General features: G+C 37.9%; 1 protein-coding gene across 1 annotated transcript in view; it reads left to right on the top strand.

The window, feature by feature from the left end:
- INPP4B (inositol polyphosphate-4-phosphatase type II B) overlaps positions 1–15,705 on the top strand; it is a 290,218-nt gene that overhangs the window by 112,571 nt on the left and 161,942 nt on the right. The window contains exon 3 of the mRNA XM_031504683.2: positions 42–86. Within this exon, the coding sequence (XP_031360543.1) occupies positions 42–86 (45 nt within the window). The remainder of the gene's footprint in view (positions 1–41; positions 87–15,705) is intronic.

Raw genomic sequence — 15,705 nt, forward strand, 5'->3', positions numbered from 1 at the left:
TCAAATGATCTCTAATATTTTTTTTTTCTTGACCTTTTAAGGTATTCAGGGAATTGCAAATGAGCCAAAGCTGGAGTTCAGTCTTGGTAAGATACAATTTTGAATTTTTGGAATTATAATGGCCTGTGTGTGAGGAGTTTTTTAATATATATAGTGTGATATACTGTAGCATGTGACCTGTTTAAAAAAATTAAGGTCTAGGTGGGAGAAGTGCATATCTTTCAAAATGCTGATTTTAATTTCTTAATTGGTTGGGATGGCTAAAGGTTTGTTGAATTCTCTAGTGCTGTGGTGCTCTAACAGGGTGAAAATCTGCCCAACAGCTTTGCGAATGTAGTTTGTGAAATACTACTTATTTGGAAAAAAGACATTTAATTTGAAGTTTTTGAAACAATATTCAGATAAAAGTACTGTTGCTTTAGATCAAACTTTAATCTAAATGTGGTATTATTTGGTAGTGAAGAGGTAATGTAAATGTTTACCTGACTTTGCCATTTTATACTTAGTAATACTTAGTAATACTTAGTATGCTTAGTAATTGGTACATGAGAACTATATATTGTTATCATATGTAGCAGAATTGCTTTGGGAGAGGTTCCATCAGCTGAAGCTTCCCCCTCCATTTAGAGGGTACAGAATGATTCTGATTGCTCAGTAAGTCAAGCAGTCTGATTGAATAATGGTATATTTGTAATGCAAGGTCAAGGAGCACAATATGCCAGCCCAAACTGTGCAAAGCAAGCTTGGCTACTTTTCACTGTTCTTTCAGTGCAAAAGCTTTGAAGCCTTTGAATTAGTAAATGAAATCATTATTTTCTGTAGGAGCACTAAACAAAATAATTCTGTGTGGGAAATAAGAATGATAACTAGGTTTAGTTGATTAGTGACTGGACTCTCTTCAAAGTCTTTGCCAATGGAAATGATCCTGTGATTATTCCCTCCTGTGTATGGTAAAAGAACACAGTTACAAATAGTGTGACTTTTCAAATATTTGATTCTATGTGATGTCTGCATTCTGAACTAAAACTTGTCAAATTTATTATGATGTTTACATCCATATGACCTGCAAATATTTATCTGATACTGTGTAGCTGTACACTGAGAAATTTTTACACAGTGTTATTCAGTATCTGTTAAATTCACTCTGCTATAAAAACTTTGATAACATCTGTTACAAAACAGTGTAAGTGTAAGAGGGAGAAGGAAATACAGATAACTGTAAGCAGAATATTATATAAATGTCAATTAGCCTCCACTATTTGGATAATTTAAATAGTCTACAAATGTCCTTCAGAAACTCCAAACAGCAAACAGTATGGCATGAGTGATGTGGCTTCTGTGGTTCTGTTTTCGCCCCTTGCATTTTGGGAGCTTCTTTCCTGGCCATGTCCTTGGAACTGGGTTACAGTTGGCTTGTGTGCTGCTGCAATTACCCTGATTGGAAAGCTGACACCTTAAATCCGTGCCCTTTGGGACAGACACAGTTCTATTTGATACAACCATTTTTAGAATAAATTTATATGTGTATTTTTTATTTGTATATCCTTTAAAAATGAGATAGTTATGGCATTGCAAAAAAATCAGTTGAGTAGGTCATGGGTTTTTTTTTCTGCACGGACTATTTCTGCATAAATTGCTAAATGTTGGCATGGAACAAAGGCCTCATTCTCTGTTGCGAGAAAATCACCATAGTATAATAATCGCTAAGAGCAGATTTAACTTTTCTGTGTATTCCTATTTACATTTTATAGGTTATGTGACCATAGTATTTGGGCAGAGCAGTAATTGCAGCATTCCAGCAATAACAAACTCACACAATGACTGGTGTAGTATAGGAGAGGGAGGAAGGTGCTACAGGCACTGACTGCAAATTAGATGAGCAATGCTTCAGGAGAAGTTGCTTTCAGTAATAAATGTGCCCCAGCAGGCAGAAGTGTAAAAACAAAGTAAAGCCATTTTCAGACTTGTTTGGGCTTGTGCTGGATGGATCTCTGCTCACTCAGTGTCAGTATTTGTGTTTTGCATTGGGCTGTTTCTAGTAGGCATTTATGTTCTGTGATTTGTTCTGCAGCATTATTGATTGAGTCATTGCAGCCCTGTGAGGAATCTTAAACACTGGATCCTGTTGCTGCTCAGGTAACAATTAAGAGTAGCAGCATAAGCCTCTTGATTTTGGCTGATACTCCTGTCAAGAGTCTTAAGTCAGGGATATTTGGCAGCACAGGCAATTGTATAAAGGTGATTCTTAGTGTCTTGAAACCTTTTAACAGTACTAAATATTTAAGCATAACACATTAACATTAGTGTTTTGCTAATGACACTAATAACACATCACCTTTAGTGACTGAACCGTCCATTAAATTCTTAGCAGTTATTCTTCTTACTGGAGTATCAACATTCCCATTCCAAAACTTCCTAGCCCCAGCGACCTCAGTCACCAGCACTGTGCTGTTGGTTTGTACAAATGTACAGCAGACGCCTCCTGCTGATGAGTGACACAGGAACAATTTAGCTTGGAAGGATGCATCTGCTGTGTGGCCCAAACAGTTAAAATTCCCCTTGCAAGGGCAGCCAGTGGAGATGCCCCTGTGCTGTCCCCCTGGTTACTGGCAGGGTGGAAGGGACTCTGGGGACTCTGCAGCCTGGCCCGTGCATCTGGGGAGCGCCACTGCTGCTGGCAGGCTGAGGACACTGCTTGGCTGACACCATCCTCTGAGAGATTTTGTCTAAATAAAGACTTGGCATTCACTTCAGCTAATCAAGGACTTCCAAGATCTCTCTCTGAGATGAGGCAAAGCATGGTAAGCAGGGATGAGAGGGGAATTTGCTGCAAGCAAGCACTACGGGTATGATGTGTGCCTGGCTTGGGTAACCAAATCTTAGGGCTCTGTAGAGACATTTCATCTTGATTGGACTGGTATTTGGCATTTAGAATTTGGAAGGCCAGTCTGACAGTTAATGATGTATAAAGCTGGTCTCTAGCCCTGAAAGAATGGCTTATGCCTATAATTCCATTCATATTCATTATATAATCAATACTATTATATTAGTTAAGTAACATACTTACACATGTATGTGCAAATAGACATTTGCTTCTATCAGTTGATATACAAATGTATTTAAATATATTTAAAAATTGTAACATCTCATAATTGTAGTTTAGGTCACTTGTCAGTCAATAAATAACATTCAGAAGTGGAACTTCAGTAACTAAAACAAAATACAGCTTTTAAATAATATTTGAGTGCTGCCTAATACGTGAGTTTTATTTAGGGACATTATAAGTAAATGCTGCTGTTCAGTATTTGAAGTTCTGATAACTAAATTTTTAAATAATGATATTAAAATTCTTCCTAGGGTTTTGAATTTTGTTGTGGTAGTTACCATGCAACATCCTATGTCCATAATACTCTGGAAAGCATTCTCTTCATAAAATGTCTAACTATTGCCTTCTCTTATTTTATCTTAAAGTTCAATAAAGTGGTATTTTTTTTCTTTTTCCCTGAGGTTAAAGCGAAGAATAAAACTCACCTGAATTACAGCTTTCCTCTGCAATACACGGCATTTTCAGGAGTGTGCCTGTCTTGTAATATAACTTCGGAGTCAGAGCATCCTTTAGACGAGGATTTTTGTGTTTTATATTCCTGAGGACTCTGTGGAAATGTGGGTGATTTCTGAACCTTGTAGCTGCTGCTAAGTTTAACTTTGGAAAGTCTCTCTTGTTTGGAATTTTGACTGCCTGTGTTCTGCATGCAGTTCCATGAAGCATTAGGAGGTAGAATATGACAGCCTGTGCAGGGTGCTGAGTAGAGAGGAGGAGCAAAGCAAAAGGAATGAAACCAGATACTGGGCCTGAATAACAAACAAAAACTGATAAAAAGTGAAACTGATAAAAATCTTTCCCACGACTTTGAAGTGTGCAGGGTTAGATCTTATATGTATGTTTATTTTGAAGCTGCTCTTCTTGGTTGATTCTCTAAAATATCCCAGCCCTTGAGTACCAGATCTAACTAAATATGTTGTGGATTCCTGACTTTAAAATAGCTGTGCTACATCAATGTGAAGTATGTGAGCCCAGATGATGTACAAGGTTATAGTTATGGGAGATAAATTATATTGTGTATTTTGATGAACACTACTGTGAAGTTTTCAAGAGCTTGTGCTTATAAGGGTATTTGATAGCGAACTGGCAAAGCAGCACAAGAAAACTGCAATAATCAGAAAAAAGAGGGAACAGGGTAGAATGCACAGTTGGTGGTCAAAGTGCTCAAACGTGAACTTGGTAATGGACATGATATTAATAGGGAGAAATATGGAAATAAGTTTGTTAGCTACTCTCTCTATAACCAACATAATTTTAGTGGTTTTGCATTTGTCTAATTGCTTAAAGTTGTGAAGAGAGGGCAAGGAATATGGTGGTTGTAGTATGGTAATAGTAACCAAAATGGCTGCGTAGAACAGAATGTCTCTGCACATAGCATACCATATGCAGGTGGTAATTTTTATGACAACACCTGTCTGACATTTCCAAAAGTGGTCTTTTTTTTTTTTTTTTTGCAAATATATTAGGGCAGTAAATTTTGATGGACTGTTCTGTTGTTGAGTAATCTCTCGGTACTTTTCAAAGTGTGAACTAATGTAAATCTTGTGATTATGTTTTTACAAAATCTCATTAAACAGTGCACAAATCACAGAAAACTTGAGCAAGTACTTGAAAGAATTAAAATTAAAATTTTCTAGGTTATTTGTTTATTCTTTTTACCAAACAGTGAGTTGATACAAAAGCAGTCTACCTGTAAAGGCAGAAGTTTTTATTCTCCACGATCTTATTTTTCCCCAAGTGATATTGTGATGCCATCCTTTTGGAAAAGGTCTCGAAGCAGATTTAACTCTGCATACTGAACATAAATGGTACATCGATGCTGCTCAAAGAGCATGACTAAATGATTTTTTCCAATTCTGAAACATAATATGGAGCTTTTTCAGCAGCAGCTGTTCCTGGACGAATGATAAGCAGAAAGACTTTGTTTTATCCTTACCACAAACTTGAAGCCAGTCTTGATCCTAGCAGAATTTGCCGACTTGGTTATCCTCCTGCTTCATCAAGTTATGAGTTGGTGAATAAATGATACTTTGTTGTGTTAGCCAAATAAAATTGTAAAAAAAGTCGTCATCACACTTTCTGAGTAAATCTAAAAAGTGATAATTTCTCTGTGAATCAAACTCACAGTGTCACCTACTGCTGAGGGATATTTATTCCTCAAAAAAGTTGTGTTGGCCATGTTAGAAACAATAGCAGTGAAAATATAAAAATGAAGGCAGGGTTTGTGAGTTTTAAATTTTATTTTATTTGTTCATTTTGCTCTTTGTTATTGTAACAGTTTTCTGAGTTTTACTTGAGTTTGTTCTGCTCCCACACAAATTCCATCTTCCACCAAACCAGCTAGTCAGGTTTTTTTTTTTCCTTAGTTTTACTGACGTATATTAGATACTGTTACATCACAACAACAAATAGTAAATAAAAAGACAATTTATATTGAACAGAAAAGATTGAGGATGTAGAAAAAAAAGCCACCACATGATTGGAAACAATGGTCTTGTTTTCGTCTGGGTGCTATTTATTTGACTTCTGTCTGCTTTGAGACTTTTGCACTGCAGCATAAATTGCCTTAAATGCAGTTTAGTCTTAGTAACTCAGTGCTGCTAGGTTGAATCCTGTTTTGACTGAAAGGAATCCTCCCAAAGAGATAGCAACTCAAGCCCTGAATTGCTTCAATTATCTGAGACTGTGTTGGCATGTTTTGACTTAGGGCTTGTAATGTTTTTGCAGTAACTTCTGCAGAACTTGAGCTAACTTGCAGTCAGTTTCAGTGCAGATAAAGCAACAAGTGAAACAGTCTTCCAAAAAGGCTCTAAGGTAGTGAATGCCTATCACCTTTCACATCATGTTGTCACCTCTCTTGGCAGTTTTCCATGATGGACAATGCATATCCAGCAAATTGATAAGTGATGTTGAGTTAGTGACCCCTGAGGAGAGTCAGCTCTTCTTGCTGTGCTCTGGCATTCTCCTGCACTCTTTTTTTGTTATATGCAGACAGTGTGTGAGCATTGCTGAAAAGTGATTTGAGAACAGATTTGCCAAGACCTCACATCATTTTTTTTATCCACTTCTCCTCCCATAGTACTTTGCTCACTTTAAGGAAGGCTTTTATGATTCTGTGATAGCCCTTGCCACACTGAGGCTGACTGGGTTTTTTAAATAGGCAGCTTTCTGAAGCACTGCTCCTTCATCATTGTGCATCTCTTTAAAGTATCACTCCTGAGTTTTGTGTGTTTCAAATTCTGTCAGAAAGAAAGGCTAAAACTGTCTATATACTACCATTAAGACTTGGTAATGTTGGAAAAACAAACCCAAGAAATGGGATTTGTGGGGTGGGATGTGTGTGTGGCATGGACACATACCCCAAAAAGCTTAAAACCAGAATCCTTTCAAAAACTCATATACTTTTTTGTTTTTTTTTCCAGCTTAAGTGGGTTTGAGTCCTAGAGAATTAGGCTAGATTTTTCAATTTGTACCTGTATGCACTGTAATTATAGAAATCTATCCTTCAATCCCTTTAGGGCAGGGATTGTCTTCATTTGCATTTTAGCTAGAGAAGCAGGATGCTGTCACGGTTCTTAAATATTACTCTGTACTAATTGTAGGGTTTACTATGCAAGGACTCAAAAATTACAAACATGAAACTTGGGAATATGTACAGTTAAGTGTTCTGCTTTTTGCATATTAATAGAAACTGAAAGCCCTGTTTATAATACTAGGTACTTTACAATTAAATAAAGTTCTTCATGAAATTATCTATATAGAGAGTTAGATAGCTATTCTATGTAGTCCATGAATATGAATTTTTTTTTTTGTTGATGAAAATATTACATCTAGTGTAGCATTACTCATTTTTGTTACCTGCTTTGTTTCTGTGTTAGTAAGAAGGAATGCCTAATAGAAGTAGTCACAGAAATATTTCCAACTTGTGGCGCACAGCGGCACGCTTGGTGTTAGCAGCAGGAGGGGGCACGACACCTCCCCCGGGACCCCAAACTTCCTAAGCAGTCGCCGATGGATCATCGCAGAGTGACGAGATGGGCCTTGCTTGCTTCTCTGAGGATTGTTTGTTATGCCAAAAGGGCAAAACTAAAAGCATCCCTAACTTGAATACAGAGCAGAGGCAAGGAGCATGGCACACCCAGGGCAGTGGTTTTAAGGGACAGGACCAGGGTGGAGCTGGGGACTAGGAACCAATACTGAAGTATCAGGGGAGGAACATAAGGCAGGGATTATAATGTTTAAACCAACAGGGAGTTCCAGGGGAAGGGAACAGCCGAACTAAACCAATGGGGCAGCGAGGGATACATAAATGACAGGGAATTCTGTGGAACAAGGGGTAGGACCTATGGAGGACTGACAGCAGGGACTGAACCAATGCGTCAGGGGAGGGCGGGGTATAAAACCAACTCTTAAAACCGATAAAATAAGAGAAAACACACTGCAACACCAACTTGTCAGCATCCATTGATACTTAATGCTTTTCATTAACCAGCTTTGACTTGTGTAAATTCAATTTCTGTGTAGGTGTTAGAGATTAAAATTCTACGTTACAGGGTGCTATGTAGCAGTTAGTCCCCACGGTGGGCTCCGTAAATGCAGGGATGTTTATTTGCTCTGAAGCGGGTCAGAGCAGAGGACGAACCTGCAGGAGTGAGCAAATCATTACTGTCTGAGTATATTCCAGTGTGATGGATTTACAGGAACCTGCTGATGCAAGTAGTAAGAAACATGAGGATGTTTTGAGTATCCGTATTAAACCCAGCTGCAAACTGAGTTTCAGGCAGTTTTCTTCCATGCTGCTCCATGAAATTGAAGTATTTCCTGTTTCCATAAGCTTTTGCTTCTGTGAAAAAAAATTGTATTCGAACTACTGGGAGAAAGCGGTTGACATTCTTGTAAATATAAATATGTATAAATCAGGCCTGTGACTAAGGGAAAACTTTTAAATCTAATAGCATAACGATTCTCACAGCAACTTTCACATGTTTTGATATAAACACTTATCTAGAGATAAATTTTGAATAGCTATGGCTAATCTGTTTAGAGAGGAGTTTGTAGATGCCTGAATTTGAAAAGCTATTTAACAGTTGAAAGGGCTTTTTGGAATTCAGCCATTCTGAGAGACAGGGGTTTATCATCTCAGCTCTTGAGTGATGCAGCAGATAATAGGATTAAATTCTGTCAGAAATGTACAAATTCCGAAATCTTGTCAGTTAGAAAACTGCTGCATTTATAAGTCTAAGGAAAAAAAAGGAGCATAAGACTAGAAAGGACCTTTCTTTTTCAAACCTTAAATAAATAGAATTGGTAGGCTTCTTAGTAAAATCAGGGGTTTTCTTTTCCTTCCTTCCCTTCCTTCCCTTCCTTCCCTTCCTTCCCTTCCTTCCCTTCCTTCCCTTCCTTCCCTTCCTTCCCTTCCTTCCCTTCCTTCCCTTCCTTCCCTTCCTTCCCTTCCTTCCCTTCCTTTCCTTCTTTCTGAAAATGCTGCTTTTGTGTCTATGGCATATTTTATAGACTTTGCAATTGTTGTCTCATGTTTGTAAAATTCCTTTTATCCAAAATTTCAGAGCAAGGTTGTGTCTGTGCTGAAAACTTACCTTTTCTGTGAAGAGAGGTGCCAGCTCACTATCCTAGTGAGGCAGGGTGCTAGAAGCAGATTAATTACAAGAGCTCAATCTTAGCATGGGTTCATCTATCTCATTCCATGCTGCTTTGTCTGAACTAATTCTAATTTCTGAGGTAAAACATTCATAGCTATCAGTAATATAATGATAATTTCTAAGGCTGATTAAAAGTTATGTATGGAGAAGGGCTCCAGAATTACTAAAGAATTTATAAATATAGGTAGAGATTTAATGTAATTTTCTCAGAAATGAGCTTTCATAATTTTTTTATCACTTAGGTATTAAAAAACCACCAACAAAGAACTCAATGGATACCTGAATTTGTCCTTTAGTATTTTCACAAGCATTGTGCTTGGCATCTGAATTATTAGGTGTTCTGGTGAACGTGACATTAATTTTTCTCTTATTCTGATGAAATGGAAAACTTGTGTTTCCAGGGTATTTTTAAACTAGTTCATAGGAAAGTAGGATTAAAGGTCATTGTGTTAGAGAAAAGTTATTTTTGGCCCATGCTGCTGCTCTTTTTTCATCATTTCTCTCTTCCTGCTTTTGCCCAAAAATATACCTCCTGCTGCGCATACTTTCTCTTATTTGTCTTGCCAGTCTATATGTGCTCTTTCCAGTTCAATATTTGAACCTGATTTCCTCAAATGAGGCTCTTCAGAACCCCTACGATGGCTCCCACGTGGGGGTGGTAGATCTCAGCAGGAGATTTGATGTGCTGTCTGCACATACACAAATGTGCTCGCATCCTTTACCCCTTCAGGCTTCAGGATGTTGGAGTGCCAAAGAGAGTGAGTGGGAGAAGGTGTGGCAGTTCAGTGGCTGAGCTGGGAAGGGGAGAGCCATGTCCTGCCTGGCAGTTTTCTGCCATGGAAGGAGATTTTCTTGCCAGCATCTTCCCAGTGAGAGTGGGAAGGAGGCCCTGAATGCACAATCCCGTTATCACCATGCATCCACAGGGACAGCCCCTTAGTGACTGGATGCCTTTGTGCTTATCTGGTACATAATAAATCTATGACTGATTTCTCTGTGGGTCCAGGAAACTTGTTTGAATGAAGAGAACTACTTAGATCCTTATGGAGAATGTTTTCTGTTTCACGTGTTTGTACACAGAGAGCAACAAGTCAAATAAGGATGAGGTATCCCTTTTTTGTTAGAGAAAGTCTGTAAGACTTCCATGCCTACAACTGAGATTTGGATGGCAGTCCCCTGGCCCTGCTTCCTTCTTCCAACCTTTCTCTGCCTCCCAGGAAGATGACATTTTAACTATTCAGAATGCAATAGATTTTTTTTTCCATAACTCCTTAACTATTCTGTTGTCAGGGAAGCTTAAAAGGTATCTATACAGTGTTTTCAGCAATAGATGTTGGTCTTTTCCACAGCTTCATAAGTCCTTTAAAACTATACTGTTTCTTCTAGAAACAGTGCTTTTTTTCAACCTGCAAAGTGTGGTAGCATTAAAGTTTTAAACTTTATATCTACTTAAAAAAGAAATTGTGTGTACCACTAAGTTTGATGAAGAGCCATTTTTTGTATCTGTGGTTGTGTGCTTCAGTGCCTGACATCTTAGTTTTCTCTGCAGCTGCCTAATTGGCTCTCGCAGTCCTGGGATTTTTTTCTGGGCGGAAATGAGAAACAAATTTTATTTTGGAGTTACTGGACAGGGATAGTTGGGATTTTTGTTACTGTGAGGGTGGTCAAGCACTGGCACAGATGATCTTGGGAGGTTGTGAAGTCTTTATCCTTGGATGTTGTGAACACCCAAGTGAATGCAGCCTGCTGTGGTTGACCCTGCTTGGGCAGGAGGGTTGGACTTGTTAAACTTAAGGCTGATTCCAGTATCTCTGTGCCAGGAATTAGGCATGTAACTTTCCAGAAAGAGTTTGGAGGCTCTTAGAGCTGGTAGTGATTGGTTTGACATGAACTCTCCAACATTCTGTACTGTGTATGGACAGTAAAGTTGATACCTAGCTTGTGATCTAAAAAAATCTTCAAGATATCTAAATAATCACTTATAGTTACATTGAAATTAGACTGTTTTAAATGGTTGCTATCTATGTGGACTCAAGCTGTTGTAGGGAACTTCCACCCTTGCATCATAATTAAGCCATTATGTGGGGCACACTAATGATACCGTAAAGGATTTAAGAGCAGCCTGAATTGCCTTTCTTTCAGTATTCAATAGAGGCAGCTATTGTAAAATATTTTTGTGGATGCCCTTGGCCTGGATAATATGTTACTGATGCTAATTTTTATGAATTTTTGTATATCTGCAAAATCATGGTTTTTTTTTTTGGTTTTTTTTTTTTTTTGTATATTCTCTCAAGGAAGAGTTATTAGTGGGAATGTTTGCAAACTGAAAGCTTGAAGTAAAATATGTGTAGTTAACTTGTATTTACAGCATGGTGTTGGCCAGGAATAAAACTGAAATGGACTTTTACCGTGAGTTTAAACTCTTAGTCCTTTCTCTGCAAAGAAAAGAATTTGGGCCAAAGACAAAGTAAGCTGAGGACTGTTAAGTGATTAGTGCACTTTTTCCAGTGGGGTGGACCTCAGTTCTGGAGTTATGATGGCCAGCGACCTGAATTCAGTGGTACTGGAATGTAAAAAAATAGATGTAAAACACCAAATTACAATTGTCTTTTGTGCCCTTTATGCTTGCTGCCAGGAAAATCTTCCTTATTTTGCAGTCAAGATGAGACAACTTTGAGTGGATACAAGCCGACTATCAAGTCTTCCTCTCTTTTGTATTGTTTGCAGCTTTTAGTAGTTTGCAGCTGTTATGGAGGGGTGGGCAGAATGCTAAAAACCTGTGTTTCTGCTCCATGGGTGGCCTCTTTCTGGTCCAGGGCTCTGCTGAATCAAGAGAGGCTCTGGCCCCATTTCTCCTTCAGCCACCCTGCCAGGTGGAAAGGAAATCAATAGTGATGTTGTTGCAGAATGTGGACGAGCAGCTATGCCCTGGCACTGCCTGCCAGCCTGTCGGGAGAGGGATGTGGTTTTCAGGTCCTGGCAGGGCCAGGGGTGGGCTTGGAGCTGCTGAGGTGGGATGTGCCCTGGAGCCAACCTGCAGGTGTGTAGGGACCTCATACAGTTCAAAGCTTAAATACCTGGGGACTTCAAATACCTCCAAAGCCAGGTAGCAGGTGTGTGGAGGCTTGGAGTATTCTGTTTAAAACCCACTCGTGGATACCTCGGGCTTGTTGAAAGTTTACTTTCGACTTTTTTACTGTCACATTTTGCAGTTGGTCTTTTCTAGCCTTTAGCCCAGACTGTAGAACATTTCATGAAAAATTGCCTGGGGAATTCCTTCCATCTCCTTCCATGTGTATCTTTCTCTGTGAAGGTAAAGTCACCACATAATTCTAAAAGGGTAGAGATTATTTAGAAGACAAAAAACAAGCAAATGATTTAGAGGTCATAGTAGTCACAGAGTTGGTGCTTCTTGTGCAGAATGGTAATGACTAAGCAGAAATAGAACAAATCTCTGTTGTTAGGCCAATAATATATTAACTGAAAAAAATTGTAATAACTCAAACCATGATAGCTCTTGACTTTTTTGACTCTTTGCTGCATTAGCTGAACATTTGTGTTTCAAGTGGCTGTTGTTAAATACATCTCTGAATGTGCCTGTAGAAGTAATTGCAGTAATACTTTCATGTTATAAAACATTTCCCAGTGGACTTGTTTTTAATCCTTGTATGTGGAAACAGAAGTTACATAAATAGAAAAACATTGAATTAATAGAAAACTAAAGCCATCCTCCCCTTTTGAACACATTAGTTGTAGATGTACTTATTTTTGGAAATTCCAAAATGCATGGTCTGCAGTGAGATTTGACTCAAAAATCAGGTTCCTCCTGCAAGCCCTGAGAAAACTGGAATTCTCCTAAATGCAGCAGCACAAAATCCCATGCAAAACACAATGCAGCATGACTAGCAGACTGACCTGAGGTGCTGTAGTGAAAACAAACAAAATGCTTAAGAAAGTTTTATTCATTGTTTTACCCTTAACCCCCTGTGGCAAATAAATTTTCTAGTCCAGTTATGGACACTTTAATTAACATTATCAGCCATATTTTTAGAGTGGTTTTTGACTATTATGTGGAATATAGAACTGCTATGTAATAAAGAAGCATTTTTAAAATTTACTTCAGTGCTGTTCCAACATTTAAAACAAGCTAAAACTTCAATGTGGAATTCTGTTGCTTTTAACATTGATTTCTAAGAGACTGAAGGCATGTACATTTCATTATGATGAGTTAAGAAGAATTTGGTCTTCCTTAAAGATGAGAATTCTTCATACCTGAGGATTGTTGTCTGTAGGCTTGTAAATAAGCTGCTTTAAAAACTGAAGTGGGCTAGCACTGTTTTCTACTTTGAGATGATTCAGATCTCTAATTTGCCAAGGGATGTCTCTACAGAGACAAATAAAAGTTTTTCGGATTTTTTTTGGTTGTTGTTTTTTGTGGTGGTGGTTTTGGGTGGTTTTTGTTGTTGTTTTTATAATTTTTATTTTGTTTCCTTTTAATCCTAAACTATGATTTCTTTATACAAATGAGTGGAAGTAATTTAAAATTATATCTCTGAAGAAGTCGCCTATATCTTTATGTGTGTCAACATACCAAAATCGAGGCAGTTTCAAACGTATTATTACTGCATGTAAAGAGCCATTGTTCACTCTTGAAGGAACTTCTGCTAGAAATTAGAGTGAATTTATAGTATAAGGATCAAATTTTCTGCTTTGGGTCTTATTCCTTTGTAGAAATCATTTATGTCTCCCCTTTTAAATTATCTTCAACATACAAACTGTGGAGTTGAAAATTTAGAGTAATAATTATGAGCCAGTGTCTTGGAGGAGAAATTATCTTGGTGGTGACAATGAAGAAACTACATATATAAATGTCTATGCTGCTTTAAAAATGGTACTTTGAGATAAAATCTAGGCAATCACAACTGCTACAATTCTTATGTTTTTTCACCCTTTACTTTTTAGAAGGCTGTTTGTCTGTACCACCAGAGTTTTCATGGCTGAGGTACATTTTTTAGAGAAGGAGTAAAAGTTATTTCTTCAGAATACACAAGTAAACGAATAGCAGGATGTTCATAGGAGATAGACTTCTTGAAGCTCCTCCTCTGACATGACCCTTGATCTGTAAGGTTTTATTATTTCTGCACTCTGTCATTTATGTGAAAAAAAATACAAATATATGCAATGAGAACCAATTGTGAATCAGCCTGACATTTAGGAATCCAGCAGAGTGGGGGGGTAAAAATGAAAAAAACCCACAAACATACAGGTAAATCATGTGCTGCCTACTTTTTTTTAAAGGCCACGTTTTACTTCTTTTGAGGAATACATACAGATCTCAAACATTCCTGCTGTATTCCCTTAGGGTATGTTAAGGGTGTGATTTTGGTGGGGGTTTTTAATTATTTTATTTTTGGGGTTTTGTTAGAATCTTTATGAACTTGAAACGACATCATTTTCTTGTCCCCTTCCTTCACACAATGATAGGAAGGAGCACAGCTCTTCACACACAGATGAATTTGAAGGCTGTTCAGTAAGACAGTAGATCTATAGTTTGCTTTTATTATTGTCTTCTATTTTGTGAGTTACTATTAATATAGCTCCCTACTGCATCTTGTCCTGGCATCTTCATTTGATTACCTTTAATATTTAGCATTTTTAAAGGAGAAATTAATAGTTTTATTCACCAGCCGAGTCTCATGGGTATCAGGACTGTGGCCACATATCAATTTGCTGACAATTACTTACAGAGTTGGGTCCAGAGAATTTTACACAATGTGCTTAATGCAGCCTCTAAACCTGCAGCATTTCTTAGGTGTGCTTATGAATCATCAGTGCTACCATCAGCTGGTTTGGGTGGCTTGTCCAGGCTACAGGTGGATCACTTCCTCCTAGGGGCTGGGCTGGACTCCAGTCCAGTCCTCCTGTAGCTGGGCTTCTACCCAGGAGCCCCCTTACAGCTGCTCAGAGCACCAGTGTGCAGCAGAGAAGCACCTGAAAGATTTCAGCTTGTTTAGAGATCTTCCTGAACCTTCTTGTCTGCTGTAGTTGCTGGACTGTGTTGCTTGACTGCCTTCCTTTGTTTTGCAAGGGGAGCTTCTTTCCTCACCAAGCATGAAAATATCTTGTGAAGAGGCATATGGTGACATGGATTTGGAGTCAGGCTAAGCAACAGCTGAATTTTCTTTACATATTAGAAAAAAATTCTGTCTACAGTCAGCCAATACTGCACACTAAGGATCACACTCATGTAATACTACACTTGACAACTGGTATAGCAGTGAATAAATGCTCCTGTCAAAAGAAGCAATGTATGCTGTTGTAATAAAAAACAGATGTGGCAGAATGAAAACTTTGAGACTTGGCACTTTTGTTTTTTTCGTCTTATTGTGGTATTGCTGATGTATTTTTTTACATTTATTTTATTTCTGAAGAGATGTAAAATGTTAGGAACCAGAAGAATATTTTTAAAAATAAAATCTGAAAGAAATTTTTTATGTTATAATTGTTTTTTGCTGAGATGCCAGCTATAGTCATCATCTTAGTTGCAGATGAAGTGATTGCCACTATAAGCTTACGGTATAAAGAAGGTCATAGTTCAAGGAAAAATGGATTTCTGATTACCATTTGCAGATCTTCTGATTCTTCATTTGGTACTATAACTTGTAACCACTCTATTTTTTGGATAGTGAGAAATCTGTGAGAGAAATTACAGCAAGATTACTTCTTCATTAGATACTTGATATGACAATATTAGGAAAAGGTGAAGGAGGAAATGGTATTTAGCTCTGTTTCCATGAAGATTTAAACCCTTTTGTGGTATTCTGAAATACCAACAACACCAAAATAAATTGCAGCCTTGGAATAGCAGTATCAAAATTCATTTTGATATGGATGTATTTTGGAGTAGTAATGTATAGCAAGTTTTTGTAAGGCTTAAAGCCC

This window comes from Lonchura striata, chromosome 4 (assembly GCF_046129695.1).
Source record: "Lonchura striata isolate bLonStr1 chromosome 4, bLonStr1.mat, whole genome shotgun sequence".
NCBI classification, from domain to species: domain Eukaryota; kingdom Metazoa; phylum Chordata; class Aves; order Passeriformes; family Estrildidae; genus Lonchura; species Lonchura striata.